The sequence below is a fragment of the Thamnophis sirtalis genome, unplaced genomic scaffold, assembly GCF_051295495.1.
Source record: "Thamnophis sirtalis isolate CommonGarterSnake01/CBP01778 unplaced genomic scaffold, rThaSir2_p1.2 scaffold_13, whole genome shotgun sequence".
In the NCBI taxonomy this organism is placed as follows: Eukaryota; Metazoa; Chordata; class Lepidosauria; order Squamata; family Natricidae; genus Thamnophis; species Thamnophis sirtalis.
The window spans coordinates 39,118,214-39,134,673 of record NW_028261393.1 but is presented as its reverse complement, the minus strand read 5'-3'; the positions used below and the strand labels follow the sequence as shown (position 1 = coordinate 39,134,673).

The window sequence follows — 16,460 nt, the reverse complement described above, 5'->3', positions numbered from 1 at the left end:
TACCCAAACTCTTGAAAAAGTAAAAAAGAGACCAAAAAAAGAGGCTTTCAAATTTTTGGACAAGCCGGTAAGATTCAAAGTATAGGAATTTCAGGAGTGTCAATCTCCGCAAAGATTCAACCCATCTCCCAAATGTACACAGTGCCCAAAATTGTGGAAACCATTTGGGAAATTTGTACAGTATTTTTGAGGTCTGGTGGCTAATAACACCACTTTTTTTGGAGTAGTATCATAAAATTATATATCAATGGAAAAGATAATTTAATCAAGAATGTAATGCAGTAACTTTTATGAAGGATTTGTTATTAGAATAGCAGTTATAAAGAAGAGAAGTGAAACACGTAGAAAAATGAGATATACAAAAATTATCACCATAGAAAAAATGAGATATATAAAAATTATCACCATGTCAGTTAATACTTAGCTGAGTAACCTTTAGCATGAATTATGGCCTTGCAATGTCTTCCCATGGAGTGAACCAAGTTTTTTAGTTCTGCAGTTGTTATAATGTATAATCAAGATTGAATGATTGCTTCTATTATATGGGTTTTATTGCTGGCTATATTTGGCTATAACTTTTCATATAATACAGATAATTGAACAAACGTTTTGCATTCGATTCTTGATTAAATTATATTTCCATTGATATATAACTTTATTTGGTATTTGGTATTTATTCGATTTGTAAGCCGCCCTATTCCCCGAAGGGACTCAGGGCGGCTGAACAAAAACCAGGGGAAGGGGAAAAACAAATACAGAAAGTAAGACAAACAGGACAGTGATACAACAATTTAAAAAAGCACAGCAAGCACAGCAAATTCGAGTAGGGGGGGTGAACTCAACCCCAGGCTTGCTGGGATAGCCAGGCCTTAACGGCTGTCCGGAAGGCCTGAATGGTGGCAAGGGTCCAAATCTCCATGGGGAGCTCATTCCAAAGGGCTGGAGCAGCCATAGAGAAGGCCCTCCTCCGGGTGGTCGACAGCCGGCATTGGCCGGCAGATGGAATTTGGAGGAGGCCTAATCTGTGGGATATGGTACTATCTGAAAAAAGGGGTGTTACTAGCCATCAAACCTCAAAAATACACTTGTCCCAAAAGGTTTCCACAATTTTGGCCACTACTGTATATACTGAAACACTGAATGCACCAGGAGTTCTTTGGGTTGGCACCATTGCTGCTGAGCATTTAATTTTCCTAAGTTCTGTAAAATACACATCTCTCAAACGGCTGAGTTGCTATTTTGTTGATGTTGTTTCAAATAAAGCCAGTTAATGCTGCTGAGACGTTGGATCTTAATATTACAATTACTAGGTTTGTCTTATAGCATCCAGGATGCTGAAATGAATACCAAAGGAATTAGCCATAATCCAACACCATGAAAAGGATAAGAATTTTCAGACTCTATTGCCAATAGTCCTAGAAAGAATTTGAGGTGAGATCCATCAATTATTTCCTGTCTGGAATGCAGGGGTGTGTAAAATTCAAAGAGATCGCAATAGAAATAGCATTTAGACTTATATGCCGCTTCACAGTGCTTTACAGCCACCTCTAAGCAATTGACCAAGGGAGCACCTTGCTCCCAACAATCTGGGTCCTCATTTTATCGACTTAGAAAGGATGGAAGGCTGAGTCAACCTTGAGCCAGTCAGGATCGAACTCCTGACAGTCGGCAGAATTAGCCTGCAAATACTGCATTCTAACCACTGCATCACCTCGGCTCATTTGATGTGCTTTTATTGCATACTTGCTCAAGACTATTTAGTTCATAGAAAAATCCCTGGGACAGTTTTATAGGTGAATTGGAGAACGTGACTAGTACAAGGTGAAAAGAGGGTGATGTGAAGATGGGGCATGTGTGTAGTGTGTGTGTGTATACACCAGTGGTGGGTTTCAATTTTTTTTAGAACTTCTTCTGTAGGTGTGGCCAGCTTTGTGGGAATGGCTTGCCGGCCATATGACTGGGTGGGCGTGGCTTGCTGACCATGTGACCGGGTGGGCATGGCTTGCCAGCCATGTGACGGTGGGCGTGGCCAACTTGTAAAATGTGGTGAAAATCACTTAACAACGCTCTTGCTTAGCAACCAAAATATTGGCTCAGAAACTCTGGCATTTGAAGCACGCAAGTCTTAAAGCTATCAAGTTACATGACCCTTGCACCCCTAACCCTTTAGAAAAAAAAAACCCAGGGGTGTTCAAATTTGATAGCTTTAAGACTTATGGACTTCAACTCCCAGAATTCCTCCTCTCACTCTTCATCTTGATGATGTGCGGACGGGCAGGGGGAGGGAGCTGGAACCGCTTCTAAACGGCACGGTAGATTTGTGGAACCTCTTCTATAGAAGAGGTTAGAACTGGAAAGAACCCAGCCCTGGTACACTCATGTGCACCAGACCCTATACATAATCATAGGTGAACCATGTGTGTGCATGCATGCTTTGGATAATTGAACACAGTAAATTCTAGAGCTCAACTTTTAACTCATTATGGTAATCATTTACATTAAGAAAACAATATGCAACTTTAATAAAGGACATACAATTGAAATCATGGAAAGTTGTATTGCTTGAAAGCGAAAAGCCCATTTCTATTTGGAACAGTCCCTTTTGCAAGTAGCCTCAGTTGGGTCTTGGCCTCCTTCTAAATTGCTTTGCATCTGCTGGTCCTGGACAGTGATCAATGGCCAGAAGATAAAACGTAAGACATTTGGAAGCAGAGTCGCTAACCCAAGTTAAAGGGGAGAGAGATGACATTTTGGGGAGACCAATGCTGAATTAATAAAAATGCACCGATCCAAAAGTGATGGCAGGAGTAACCAGAACTACCCAGAGGACATTCTGAAGCCCACTTGACGGAATAAGTATTCTGTAGATTCTGACATTTTTCAATGAACGAAAGGTTTGGCATCGGTAAGTCTAAGAAAGCAAATTAAAGAAAAAAATTAATTGCTGTGGCTATCAAATAAGCTAAAAGAACCCTACATTTGTCAGGGACAACCCGGGAAAGAGGAAGGGTCCCTAACTATGGAAAGTCTGTGATAGCAAACAGTTTCCAGGATGCTGATGCACTACGGCCAAGGGACTGAACAGCTCTACCTATAGGCGTGTGGTGACCTGCTCCTCCTGCCCATCGTTCCATTGGTTCCTTAACATGTCACAAGCATCTCCCCACGAGTCAAAAACATCCTCCGAGGAGTCTATGAGTTTGGAATTTGAGGAACAGATGCTGGAAGCACAGTGAAGGGAGCTGGCACAAACCACAGGGCACTGGCTCTGTCCCGTATGCCTGATGTTCGAACTGTAGCCCACCTCATTGAGGTTAATTTCACTTTTGGAGCAGTTATCTCGCTCTTTTGTCATCTGAGAATATTTAATGTCTTGCCACATGTAATGGGGCTGGATGACCCCATCCGAAATGGTATACATGGGCTCTTGGTTGGGTTCTGCAAGATGTCCATTCATCTTGGAGAAGAGAAGACCCAGCCTCTTGAAGGACTCCTTCTTGGAGCTGGAGAGCCTTTGGACTCTGTTGCCATTGCGGACGAAGGAGCGCTTACTAATCCCGTTGCTTTTTGGTTTTTCGTTCCTTGTCTCCATGCCAGACATGGTCTTAATCAGAGCCGACACATTGAAGTCTTTCTTTTTATTGGCCACCCCAAAGGGGACAACCTTGGCCTTGGAGGTTTCTCCCATGCATTCCTCAGAAGCATCTTCTTTTTGGGACACCTCCGTGCTACTGGTGGAGTAACTTCTTCTTTGGGGCTTCCGGTTACCCAGCAGGTCAAGGACTTCATAGCGGAAACTGGAAATGTCTTGTTTTAACTCCTAAGGGGAGAGAAGTGACAAGAGATGATTGACACTTTAATGCACATTGGCTTTGAACACTTTCCTTGGGGGACGACTAATGCATCACAAGAATTGCAAATCTTTCATTATTTAGCATGGTGGGATAATTCTATTGAACAGAGCTCAGTGAAACGGCACATAATGATATGGAGCTAAACCTTTCAACAAGAACTTGACACTAAAATGTGGAGCCTAGGGAACAGAAAGTGCCTTAAGCTTTCCCTCTCCTACAACCAGGCACATAATAGCAACTAAATGTTTGCTCAGAAATAGAAAATAAATATTCCAAAGTTTTCACCCATTCTCATTTCATTGCCTCTGCATTTAGAAAAGCAAAATGGGAATGAGATCATGTTGCACCAATCTTGAGAATAGAATAGAAATAGAAATAGGAATAGGAATAGAATAGGATAGGATAGGATAGGATAGGATAGAAATGAATAGAATAGAAATGAAAAGAAATGAATAGAATAGAAATAGAAATGAAAAGAATAGAATAGAAATGAAAAGAATAGAATAGAAATGAAATGAAAAGAATAGAACTGAATAGAATAGAACTGAATAGAATAGAATAGAATTCTTTATTGGTCAAGTGTGATTGGACACACAAGGAATTTGTCTGTGGTGCAGATGCTCTCAGTGGACATAAAAAGACAAGATACATCATCCGTAAAGAATCATAAGGTACAACACTTAATGATACTCATGGGGTACAAATCAGCAATCAGGAAACAATCAATATCAATATAAATCGTAAGGATACAAGCAACAAAGTTACAGTCCTGCAGTCATAAGGGGGAGGAGATGGGTGATAGGAACGATGAGAAGACTAATAGGAATAATAATGCAGCCTTAGTGAATAGTTTGACAGTGGTGAGGGAATTATTTGTTTTTGCAGACTGATGGCGTTCAGGGGAAAACTGTTCTTGTGTCATATTTAATAGAAAAAATGAGATGCTTCTCGGACATAAAATAGTTCACCAGGACCAGCCAAAATCATGTCCATTATAATTTAGCATGATGTATGAAGCCAGCTAAAGGTGATTCATTTAGCAAAAATATAGTTAAACAATTTATGGCTTAGCATAATATATTAACTACTTCAATATAATTGATAATATCAATAAGCATGGTTGAACCATGGCATGTGAATCTTATTCATTCTCTGCCCCTCTCTCCATCTCTCTGTCTCCATTTCTCTCTCTCTCCCTTCATCTTTCTCCCTCCCCCCATCTTTCCATCTCTTTCTTTCATACTAACCCTCCATTGAGATTTTACCTTAAAGTTTTCTTCAGTTAAGCCTTCATTGGTTTTTGAATTCCTTATCATGGCAGCAACATATCTCTTCACCAGATTCCTGATCACTTCCTGAAATGAAAAGCAGCAGAAACGTAACTTTCTTCCAAGTCACCACAATATTCAGTAAGGGCAAGAATCACACTCCACCCATAGACATTTCCTTCTCCTTTGAAATTATCTTGAAATCAAATTCTGTTTTGTTAAAGTAAATGAGGGAGATGAAAGTATTTACCAATGAAATAACAAAGATACAAAGGGAACAGCACCACAGTGAGAATAGCAAAACCTACAATATATAGGCCATTCATTATCTTGTTAATTTGAGATATTATCAATAAAGTAATTGAAAAGTTATTCAGGAGCAAAGAGTTAATTATATCTACACAATTAATAGAATGGCTGCTAATTACAAACCCTGACTGATTTGTAAGCCTGCTAAAAATACCCTGGATGCAATGGGGAAAATTAATTCCATAAGCAGAAAACAATTCTGACATTAGAATGAATTAAGTAATTAGTTAATTAGGCATAAATGACAAATGAAATTATACCAGTTGTATATAAATTGTGTCCCTTCCTTGAAACAGGTTTACTTTGTCAAATGACTCTACAACCTGAATTATGTAATTTACCCGATAACATTATTTAAAGCGTACTAAAGCCAGGGGGTTATTAAGCAAATTAAGAACGTAGTCCTTCCAAAGTTGGTTTTGTGAATTCCATGGGAATGTGTGCAACAGAATGAAAACACAGAGCATAAGAATGGCGTTGCATGATTAAACTCAAGAGCAGATAAAACTCTGCATTAATTGATGTACTATGCTTGTTAATTTGACAAGGATAACCTGCGGCTGTTTAGATGTTTATGGATTCTAGTGGGGAATCCCTCACAACCTGAGATAATGGAGGTCATTGGTGGAAACTTGCATAGCTCTTAACCATGAAATAGTGCTTAAAATGCCACTGAGCCTTCACATCTTATGACAGTAAAAAAAAGGTAAAGTTTTCTCTCTGTTAATCATCTCTGACTCTAGGGCAGTGTTTTTCAACCACTGTGCCGCGGCACACTAGTGTGCCGTGACATAGTGTAAGGTGTGCCATGGGAAAATTACTTTATATATAGTCAATATAGGCACAGAGTTAATTTTTTTTAACATTTTCTAATGGTGGTGTGCCTCGTGATTTTTTTCATGAAAAAGTGTGCCTTTGCACAAAAAAGGTTGAAAAACACTGCTCTAGGGCACACTGCTTATCTCTGTTTCTTGGACAAGGGAGACAGTATTGTCCAAAGATGCTTCCATGGTCATGTGGCCAACATGACTATAAGCTGAGGTGCAAAAATTAAAAATTGAAGGAATAAAGCAATAAAATAGAAATTTCTCCCATAAATCAAGAGGAGGAGACAATTTGGGAATGCCAATGTCAACCAGAGCTGAAGAAGCTTCTTGGATGAGAAGCAAAATGTCTTCAAATAAAAATCAGAAAGTCCAGTTGCCTCTTGAAAAAGCACCTTTGGAACAACCAATGATTGACAATCTCCAATTGACAACCAGGAAAAAGTTTCCCATTGCAAATTTATGAGATTGTTCCAATAAGATAACAAACTCTATCAATTGCCCTTATATCTCTATCAATTGATTTACTTGATTCCACTCATCTCAGAACTGATTTTCTGCACAAAACATTGCATTTAATTATCAGAATTAAAACCCAGTATAACGAAGCATGCTAAACTGCAGAAACCTATGCATGTTACAGATCCCTTCAGAATTTGGTTCATTAATTAATATTTTAGGGCTTCTAGATGAGCTGTCAGATGCCCACTAGAAGGCAGAAGAGGTGCAGAGAAACACAGTTGCCCAGTGTAATTTTTTAAAAATATTAATCTTCATTTGTGTGCAAATTTCCACAGCATACATTCAAAGAAAATAATCATTTTTTCTGTTCCTCTTTCCTCAGATTTTTATTTAGGGAAAGAGATTGAAATGTTAGGGGAATAGAATTCTTGATTTTGCTTCCAGGGAAATTAATGTTTCATTCATCTTTCTCTCTGTGTCTCTCTATTCCTCGCCATTTGCTATTTGGCAAATCATCAATTCTTCTTCTTTTGCTGTTTGATCAATGAACCTTTGAAATGGCATCAAACAACCCAAGAAGAGATCATGCAAGATAATTTATCCATCTACTTGGTCTGGCTGTAACCCCCCCCCCCCCCAATTGAAGCACCTCATATTTTGCCTTGCAGTTTTGATGGCACTAAGATGTGGAACTGTTGGCACAGTAAATTCTCTAATTCTGGTCAATTTCTCAACTGAAAGTTAAAGAGGTTGGGAACAGCAATCATGAGTTGCATGAAAATACATGTCAGGTAATGAGGATTTGATAGCTGCTGGCTGATGTAAGGTTGTAAACTGTAAGCTGATGCAATGAGGATAATTCAGCTATGGTATAATCAGTTTGATGGGATCCACACAAGTCTTTTAAGAGGTGTCTATATATAGGTGGCCATTAGAGGGCATTTCTCTCTCTCTCATCATGTATCTTATTTCTCTCCTTGGGTCTGTAGCTGAGTGGTAAGGGATTTATCCACCATGTGTATGTCTGTATACATTTGTATATAAGCCACTATTAATTGTCTAAAGGCTATGTGTGCTGTGTTTTGCTCCTGGGTTTATCTCATAATAATAGTCACACTGCGAAAACTCTGACAATACAGAAGGAATTGCTCAGGTTGTCTGATTTTTTTTTTTTTAGTCTGGAACTAAATAGATTCTCCTCTGGAAAAAGTCCTTGTAAATCTAGGAGAGGAGCAGGCACAGCTGTAGGGGCAGAGGTGAGTGCATAATCAATTTAAAGTCATTACATTCCCATAAGCTGCTCAACTCTAACCCATCTTGAATTCTCTTGACCCTTCTCTCGAACCAATTTAGTGTTGAATTTTAGTTGACTAGAGTCTTGTGTGTAGGCATTTCTATTTTCTATTCTGCAACTGAATGGATAGTCCAGATTCTTTATCCCTGATAGTATGACACAATCTGACTTGGAATGTCATTTCTGTAAACCAGTGTTTCAACCACTTGGGAAATACAAGTTGTCTCTTAGCAGTCCTGTTTCACTCCAACCGAACCAGTTATGTACAAATTATGGCCAGTAATTTAGGATTAAATTAAGAAAACAACTAATAGTATAAATCTTTTTTAGCACCAAGACAGTGGGTGAAATTTTTTTTCTCTGCCAAGCAAATGAGGGGTATGATGCTTTTTATGATGTGCTGAGATATTAGCCACTACCAAATCAGAGAACTAAGACAAGAATCAAACTACTTTCTGAATAGCTCCCATTGTTCTTTTTTTTTTTTAAAAAAAAAGAAGTTCTGACATCACCCTAATGATTTTAATTAAAAAAATATTTCATTGCAGGAGATTAAGAGTCAATGTTATTGCTGAATAAAACCAGTGTGCTTATTCAAAATTCTTTATCCCTGTTGTAGAACCATGTTGCATGCTAAATTATCAAAACCAATTCAAGATATAATACGGAATCAGGAACATCTGCAGGGTAAATCTGCATAAAATGGACCTGGGGATTGGACATATAGTTGCAGACGCTATCTTAACCCTCTTGTAGATGTTGCTATGTGTTATGGAGACAAGTAGGAGTATGGTGACTTGAATGGTTGGAATGCTGGATAGGAGATTATGTAAGCCCATGTTGGAGACTGAAGAGCTGCCATGGGGCGGAGTTGAACTCCAGCTCCTGCTGGGGACATCAAAGGAGCCCCCAACTGGGCATCTCCAGAGCAATGGTGATGTCACCGGATAATCCTTTCAACCCAGAAATGCCTTGATGCTTCTGACATGAGTGCAATGGGATCAAGTCATTCAGAAGTAGTATTTTTAAATGAAATAAGCAAGCTAGAATTAATGATGAAAATCGATTTCACCAAAAAGGGAGATTATAAATATACCATATAAAAACTTAATAAATCTTTTTTTCGACTTGAGCCCATAGCATAGCCGTCTTCAACCCAGGGCCTTCAGTGTGAAGGATTACAACTTCCATCTCTCCCAAAAGCCAGAGGGGATTTCACTTTATCGGGGACACCAAATTAGAGAAGGTGCCATAGAAGATCTAAGGACATTTGACAAAGCAGTTTAAAGAATTGAATCGTTTACCTGGTAATGTTGATTCTGAATCAAATTGTCCACATGACGTTCCTGAAATGAAAAATGGAATTTATGTATAGATGATACACACAGCCATAAGACGTTCAGTTCTCTTGCTATAAGGTTGCTGCTGCTGCTGCTGCTGCTTATTATTATTATTATTATTATTATTATTATTATTATTATTATTATTATTATTATTATTATTATTATTTGGTTAATCTTTGGTGAGATTCACAGTCTTTGGTAGCTCAAGAGCTCGAGTCTTAACCAAGGACCTAGGAACTGTTAAGGTAACGTCAGAGGATATAAGCTGTTCCAACTAGGGTGGTTTTTTGTAGAATCAGAATATTCAAGTCTGATAAATTTTAAATTTTCCAATAGCAAAGTAGCCCTTTAGATATTACTCCAAGGGCTCCAATTACAATTGGGACAACACACAATTTCTTTTTCCATAGTCTCTGAACTTTAATTTGCAAGTCCCGGTACTTTGTGATTTTTTCTTGCTGTTTATCTTCAATTTGGGCATCTCCAGGTATTGCAATGTCAATGAACCATACTTTTTTCTTTTCAACTATTGTTATATCAGGTGTGTTGTGGGCCAAGTGCCTGTCAGTTTGGATTCTGAAGTCCCACAAGATCTTGACTTTCTTCTCATTCTCTAAAACCTTCTCAATCTGATGGTCCAAGTGATTTTTGCTGTACTCAGATCCAAACTTTTGGCACAATTTCCAGTGAATGATCTTAGCAACATAGTCATGGCGTTGTTGTTGTTGTTATTGTTATTGTTATTATTACTTGGTTAATCTTTGGTGAGATTCACAGCCTTTGAGGCTGGTTGGTATTATTATTATTATTATTATTATTATTATTATTATTATTATTATTATTATTATTATTATTATTATTATACAATTGTATCACAGCGGCCAGTTGTTTCGCCGGATTTGGCATTGGTTACTAGTCGGGCCCCACCCAGAGGCCTAGGACGTTGTAACGTATTTTCGTAATATGCGTGCAGATCCAAGCAGTGCGGCTTTTTGCATTTGACTGATGGTGATTTTGTCAATTTTTAACTGTTTTAAATGTAATTCCAGTGCTTTTGGAATAGCACCCAGTGTGCCAATTACCACTGGAATTATCACTGCTGGTTTGTGCCATAGTCGTTGAATTTCGATTTTTAAGTCCCGGTATCTTGCTATTTTTTCATGTTCCTTCTCAGCTACCCTGCTATCACCTGGTATTGCGATGTCTATGATTGTGACCTTATTTTTCTCAACCAGTGTGATGTCTGGTGTATTATGCGCCAGTATTTTGTCTGTTTGTATGCGAAAATCCCACAAGATCTTGACCATCTGATTTTCAGTGACTTTTTCAGGCTGATGTTCCCACCAGTTTGTTGCTGTTTTAATATTATAATTTTTGCACAAATTCCAAGGGATCATTTGTGTTACTGAATTGTGCCGCAATTTATAATCAGTCTGCGTGATTTTTTTACAGCAGCTGAGTATGTGATCAACAGTTTCATCAGCTTCTTTGCAAAGTCTGCATTTGGCATCATCAGAGGATTTTTCGATTTTGGCCTTAATGGCATTTGTGCGGATAGCTTGTTCTTGCGCAGCCAGGATTAGTGACTCTGTTTCTTTCTTTAATGTACCTATTGTTAACTATAACCAAGTTTATTCACTGTCCACTTTATCTTTTATTTTTTCCAGAAATTGGCCATGCAGTGCTTTGTTCTGCCAACTCTCCATTCTTGATTTTATCACGTTTTCTGTATTCTTGTTTCGTCTGTTGGGCCTTCATTAGTTTTTTGTTGTTTACTTCAATTAATAGATGTTCTTGACTTTCTTTTAAATAATCAGCCAGTGCATGTTTTTCTTCTTCAACTGTTTGCTTCACTTGTAATAATCCTCTGCCTCCTGATTTTCGGGGCAGGTACAGTCTATCAGTATCACCACGTGGATGTAAACTGTAGTGCATTGTCATTAGTTTCCTGGTTTTTCGGTCCAAAAGGTCCAAATCAGCTTGTGTCCAGTTAACTATACCAGCTGTGTATCTTATAACTGGTATTGCCTAGGTATTTATGGCCTTGATTGTATTTCCACCATTCAATTTAGATTTCAAAATTTTCCTAACTCTGTTGGTGTACTCTCACCTGACAATAGTTTTTACTTCTCCATGCTTGATATTATCCAACTGCAGAATGCCTAAGTATTTGTAGGCTTCATTTTCGTTGCATTTAATTAATTGGCCATTGGGCATTTCAATTCCCTCACATGCAGTGATTTTGCCTCTTTTTATGGATACAGTGGCACATTTTTCCATGCCAAACTGCATTGAAATATCGGTGCTGAATACTCGGACTGTATTTGTCAATGATTGGATTTCTATTTCTGACTTTCCATAGAGTTTCAAATCATCCATATATAGTAAATGCGAAATTTTTTCATCTTCTTTGGCTGTTTGGTAGCCTAATTTCATTTTTTTTAAGATTACTGATAGTGGGATCATTGTGATGATGAAGAGAAGAGGTGATTATTATTGTTGTTGTTGTTGTTGTTGTTGTTGTTGTTGTTGTTGTTTTCTAAATGTATCGGACTTGAACATTCTGACTCTACAAAAAACCACCCTACTTGGAACAGCTTATATCCTCTGATGTTATCTTAACAGTTCTTAGGTCCTTGTTGAGCTACCAACCACCCCCAAGGCCTGCCACACTTTCTATTATTCCATTATGGATTTTCTAGTGTGGGAAAATGGATGGGGGGATGATACGGAGTTGGATGATATGTAGCCATAACAAAATTCTTTCTAGAAAGCCAAGGTCATCCTTTGTCTCTGCACCTGACTGGAACTGGATGGGTGGAAGCTGCCAGTGTGGCAGTGGAAGATGGGACTATGGGATGGACTTGAGGGTGTGGGAGCAAGATTTGGTGTTTCCCAGATGTGCCAACATGGCTCTATTAATAAATCAGAACTTTGAGGAATCCTGTGCCTCGGACTTTTGATTTCCTTTCGGATGCTATTTGGAACTCTGACATCTGACTCATTAAAAGCCAGGAAAACTGCTGGTGGGAGGACTATCAAAAGAAAGACAGGAGCGATGTCCTTTACACCTACCTGTTGACCATCATGCACTAAATAATTGCAGGAGTATTACACTCAATCAGAAACATTATTTTCTTCTTGGAAAGGCATTACAAAAGCAAATTTCCTTTCATCAAACTGAAGAGGTTGGAAGAAAAATGCAGAATTGTCCTGGATGTCCCTAAATCTCCTGACTCTGCATACCACACGATGAAGCAGGGGAAAGGAGTCCAACTGCTGAGCTGGCAAGACCAAAGTGGCTATGCATGCTTTTTTAGGGGCTTTGCAAGCGTATGAAAATAAGTGATTAATTACAAGATCTTCTAAATCAGAGCCTTAGATCATCCACCAGGAGGGAAATAGGGGAGCAAAGTAATGAATTAAATGAACCGCTTGGGTGTAGTACATTTCAATCGCCTTTGATTGCCTGTGTATGATGTGTACCTCAATAATGAAAAGCCACCCATTTAGGCAGACCTTGGCATCATTTTGCTGTCCTCTAAGATTAGGATACTGGACTCCTTTGATGGCATTACTTCAATCAGTGCCAGTTGTTTAAGCTTCTCTGGTGTTCTTCTAGACTACTGGGCATAGTGCCAAGCATCAGGTTACTAAGTGGAAATGGAGGATATGAGAATGCCAAATCTTACAGAGCCTGAACTTCACAACATTGCTGATGTTTTAGCAGTTAGTTAGACTTATATACTGCTTCATAGGGCTTTCAGCCCTCTCTAAGCGGTTTACAGAGTCAGCATATTGCCCGCACAGTCTGCGTCCTCATTTTACCCACCTCGGAAGGATGGAAGGCTGAGTCAACCTTGAGCCGGTGAGATTTGAACTGCCGAACTGCAGCTTAGCAGTCAGCTGAAGTGGCTGCAGTACTGCACTCTAACCACTGCGCCACCTCGGCTTGTTATGGAGAGTCCTGAACAGTTTGTGAGAGGATTTTTATGGTGAAAACAGGCAACTGTTTATGCCAATTTATTTTATTTATTTTATTTAGTTCTTTTGTTAAGTGTGTATAGGATAATAGATATAAGTATATACAAAGATTATGAGTACATGAAATGGTTACGAATAAATGGGGTTGTTAGGACAGGGACGGTAGGCATGTTAGTGAGCTTATGCCCGCCCCTTACAGACCTCTTAGGAATAGGGTGAGGTCAACAGTAGACAGTCTAAGGTTAAAGTTTTGGGGGTCTGGGGAAGAAACCAGAGTCAGGTAGTGCATTCCAGGCATTGACCACTCTGTTGCTGAAGTCGTATTTTCTGCAATTGAGTTTGGAGTGTTTTACCTTGAGTTTGTATCTATTGTGTGCTCGTGTATTGTTGTGGTTGAAGCTGAAGTAATTATTGACAGGTAGAACATTTTAGTAGATAATTTTAGGTCAGACTGAAGGCGGTATAGTTCAAATTTGTCTAAGCCCAAAATTTCAAGGCTGGTAGCATAAGGGATTCTGTTGCGAGCGTGAAATATCTCTGGACTCGCTCAATTTTATTAATGTCCAACATGCAGTGCGGGTTCCAGACAGATGAGCTGTATTCGAGAATTGGTCCAGTAAATGTTTTGTATGCTTAAGTTAGTAGTACAGTGTTACCAGAGAAGAGGGCTACACAGGATTAGGTTAACAACTGTTAATGCATGTTTGGCAATGTTGTTACAGTGTGTTCTGGCATTTTATCTGACCTATTTGGCAGATTCTTTAGCTAGCAAGGATAAATTATTTATTTGGTATGATTTGGCAAGTAGAAGGAGAAGAAAGATGGAGACCTAGGATCAGAGAAAGATGCTAAGCTTCTCATTTAAATTCATTAGACTTATCAGTGAGGCAGGCAGCCTTTTATTATTTGAGGGTCTGTCACAAAAAGAGAGGGACAACCTATTTTCCAAAGCACTTCAAAGTAGGAGAAGAATCAATGGATAGAAACATAACAAGGAGAGTTCTACCCTAGAATTAATAAGAAATTTCCTGACAATGAGAACAATAAACCAAGAGAATAATTTGCCTCCAGAAATTTGAGTGCTTCATCTCTGGAACTTTTAAAGAAGAAATTGGAAATAATTTGTCCACAATGATATATGATCTCCTGCTTCAGCAGAAGGTTGGACTAGAAAACTTCCAAGGTCCCTTCAAGCTCAGTTGTTCTGTTATTCATTTTTCAGATGTTGCAAAACGTCTTGTATTCCATCCTTCTTTGATTCCTGGCCATCTGATCAGGGACTGATTAGAACCAAGATTGTAAGAGATGATCAGGCTGAGCCCGAGGGAGGGGACAAATGCATCCTAAGTCCCTTTGCACCCACAAGAGAACTAAGTCCAGCCCACATTGAATGCCTCTCTTTCCCTCATTTCCTTAATGGTGAGTTGGCCAGATTCTTGTAGAAGCTTGCAATAAATCTCATTATACTTGTTTGAACTGCCTGAATCTCCTGATTTCCCAGGCACTTGACAGGGATCCAACTAAGATGGCAGACTAGAGATTCACCCTGCCTGCCAATATCAGGAAAGGGAGGGCTAAGCTATGAACCTTCCCTTAATTAATGAAAGTGTTCCATTGTTCCTCACCGTGAAAGTCTTCAGGTTCTCGTGCTTATGATCATTCTCTGGATCCCCGGGTGGGCAAAGTTGCTTGTGGACCCACTTGCAAAGGTACCAGCATGATTTGGGGCTAGGGATAATATTAAAAGGAGGTGGTAGTGTGCCTCCTTCATCGAAGTAACTCATCCAGAGCTTTGTGCGTGCAAACTTCCATTCTATGTCTGCATGATCCTGGATAGGAAGAGACGAGGGAAAAAAGAACAATAGATAAGTCATTTTTGGCTACCACAAGTTGCCATGAAGAACATCTGTATCCTAAAAACAATTTTAGATCATAGAGGCCATATTAAAGGGAAAGTAGCAATAGTAATAGTGCTTGGACTTATATACAGCTAGTCCACAAATTACAACCATAATTGTGCCCAACATTTATGTTGCTAAGTGAGACATTTTTTAAAGTGACTCTTCTCCCGTTTTACAACTTTTCTTGCCATATTTGTTAAGTGAATCACTGTAGTTGTTAAATCAGTAACATGGTTGTCAAGTGAACCTGGTTTCCCTTTGACGTTGCTTGCTGAAAAAATCACATGACCCTGGGAATTTGCAACCATCATAAATATGAGTCAGTTGCCAAGCATCTGAATTTTGGTCATGCATCCATGGGGATGCTACAATGGTCATGGGTGTGAAAAAATGGTCATAAGTCAGTTTTTTTAGTGCCATTGTAACTTTGAACTATCCCTAAGTAAAATGTTCTGCTTCATAGTGCTTTACAGCCGTCTCTAAGTGGTTTTGCCAAGTCTTTACTTTCCTGGGAATGCAAGGGGGGGGGAAGGGCATCTGTTTTGTCTCAGCTCCAGAGCCTCCAGAAAGTGATGGCTGAGAACAAGTTCTTATCACCTTCTCAGACTGCAATTCTCAAAACATTTTCAAACCTGTAGATTGACTTATTCAATGCCAGACTGAGTGGAGGGGGTCTCTTAACTGTTGATCTAATGGAATTGTATGGGAATCCTCAGATCCTGCTTTCTTTGTCCTGCTATCACTTTCCTTTCAATAAAGGTTTTCTTTTGAAATGCTAAGTGCTTCAAGAGTTCTATTTTCTTGAGCGGAGAGGCAAGTCCTTACAGGTTTACAGAGTCATCATATTTTCCCCAATAATCTGGCTCCTTATTTTACTGCTGTCAGAAGGATGGAAGGCTGAGTCAATCTTGAGCTGGTCAGGATGGAACTTCTGGTAGTGACCAGAATTAGCCTCCAATAATGCAGTCTGACCAGAGGTGATATTCAATATAAAAATATAATCCTGGGTTGTAAAAACAGAGGCATAGAATCAAGATGACGTGAAGAAGGGGTGAAATTCAGCAGGCTCTGACAGGTTCTGGAGAACCAATAGCAGAAATTTTGAGTAGTTTGGAGAACCGGCAAATAGGCTGGCCCCACCCCTGCTGCCTCCCAGCTGATATTCTTTTCTTGTTATGAACAGGAGAATGGAGCTGGAAAGCAGGTTAGTGGGGCGGGAGA

The 16,460-nt window shown here is 39.2% G+C and overlaps 1 protein-coding gene across 1 annotated transcript in view; it reads right to left on the bottom strand.

The window, feature by feature from the left end:
* Window positions 1-2,498: 2,498 nt before the first annotated feature.
* Window positions 2,499-16,460, bottom strand: part of TRPC5 (transient receptor potential cation channel subfamily C member 5) — a 217,186-nt gene continuing 203,224 nt past the window's right edge. The window contains exons 8-11 of the mRNA XM_087727145.1: window positions 14,964-15,167; window positions 9,316-9,357; window positions 5,120-5,209; window positions 2,499-3,820 (exon numbers count right to left, since the gene is read on the bottom strand). Coding sequence (XP_087583271.1) covers window positions 3,092-3,820; window positions 5,120-5,209; window positions 9,316-9,357; window positions 14,964-15,167 — 1,065 coding nt within the window. The 3' untranslated portion in view covers window positions 2,499-3,091. The remainder of the gene's footprint in view (window positions 3,821-5,119; window positions 5,210-9,315; window positions 9,358-14,963; window positions 15,168-16,460) is intronic.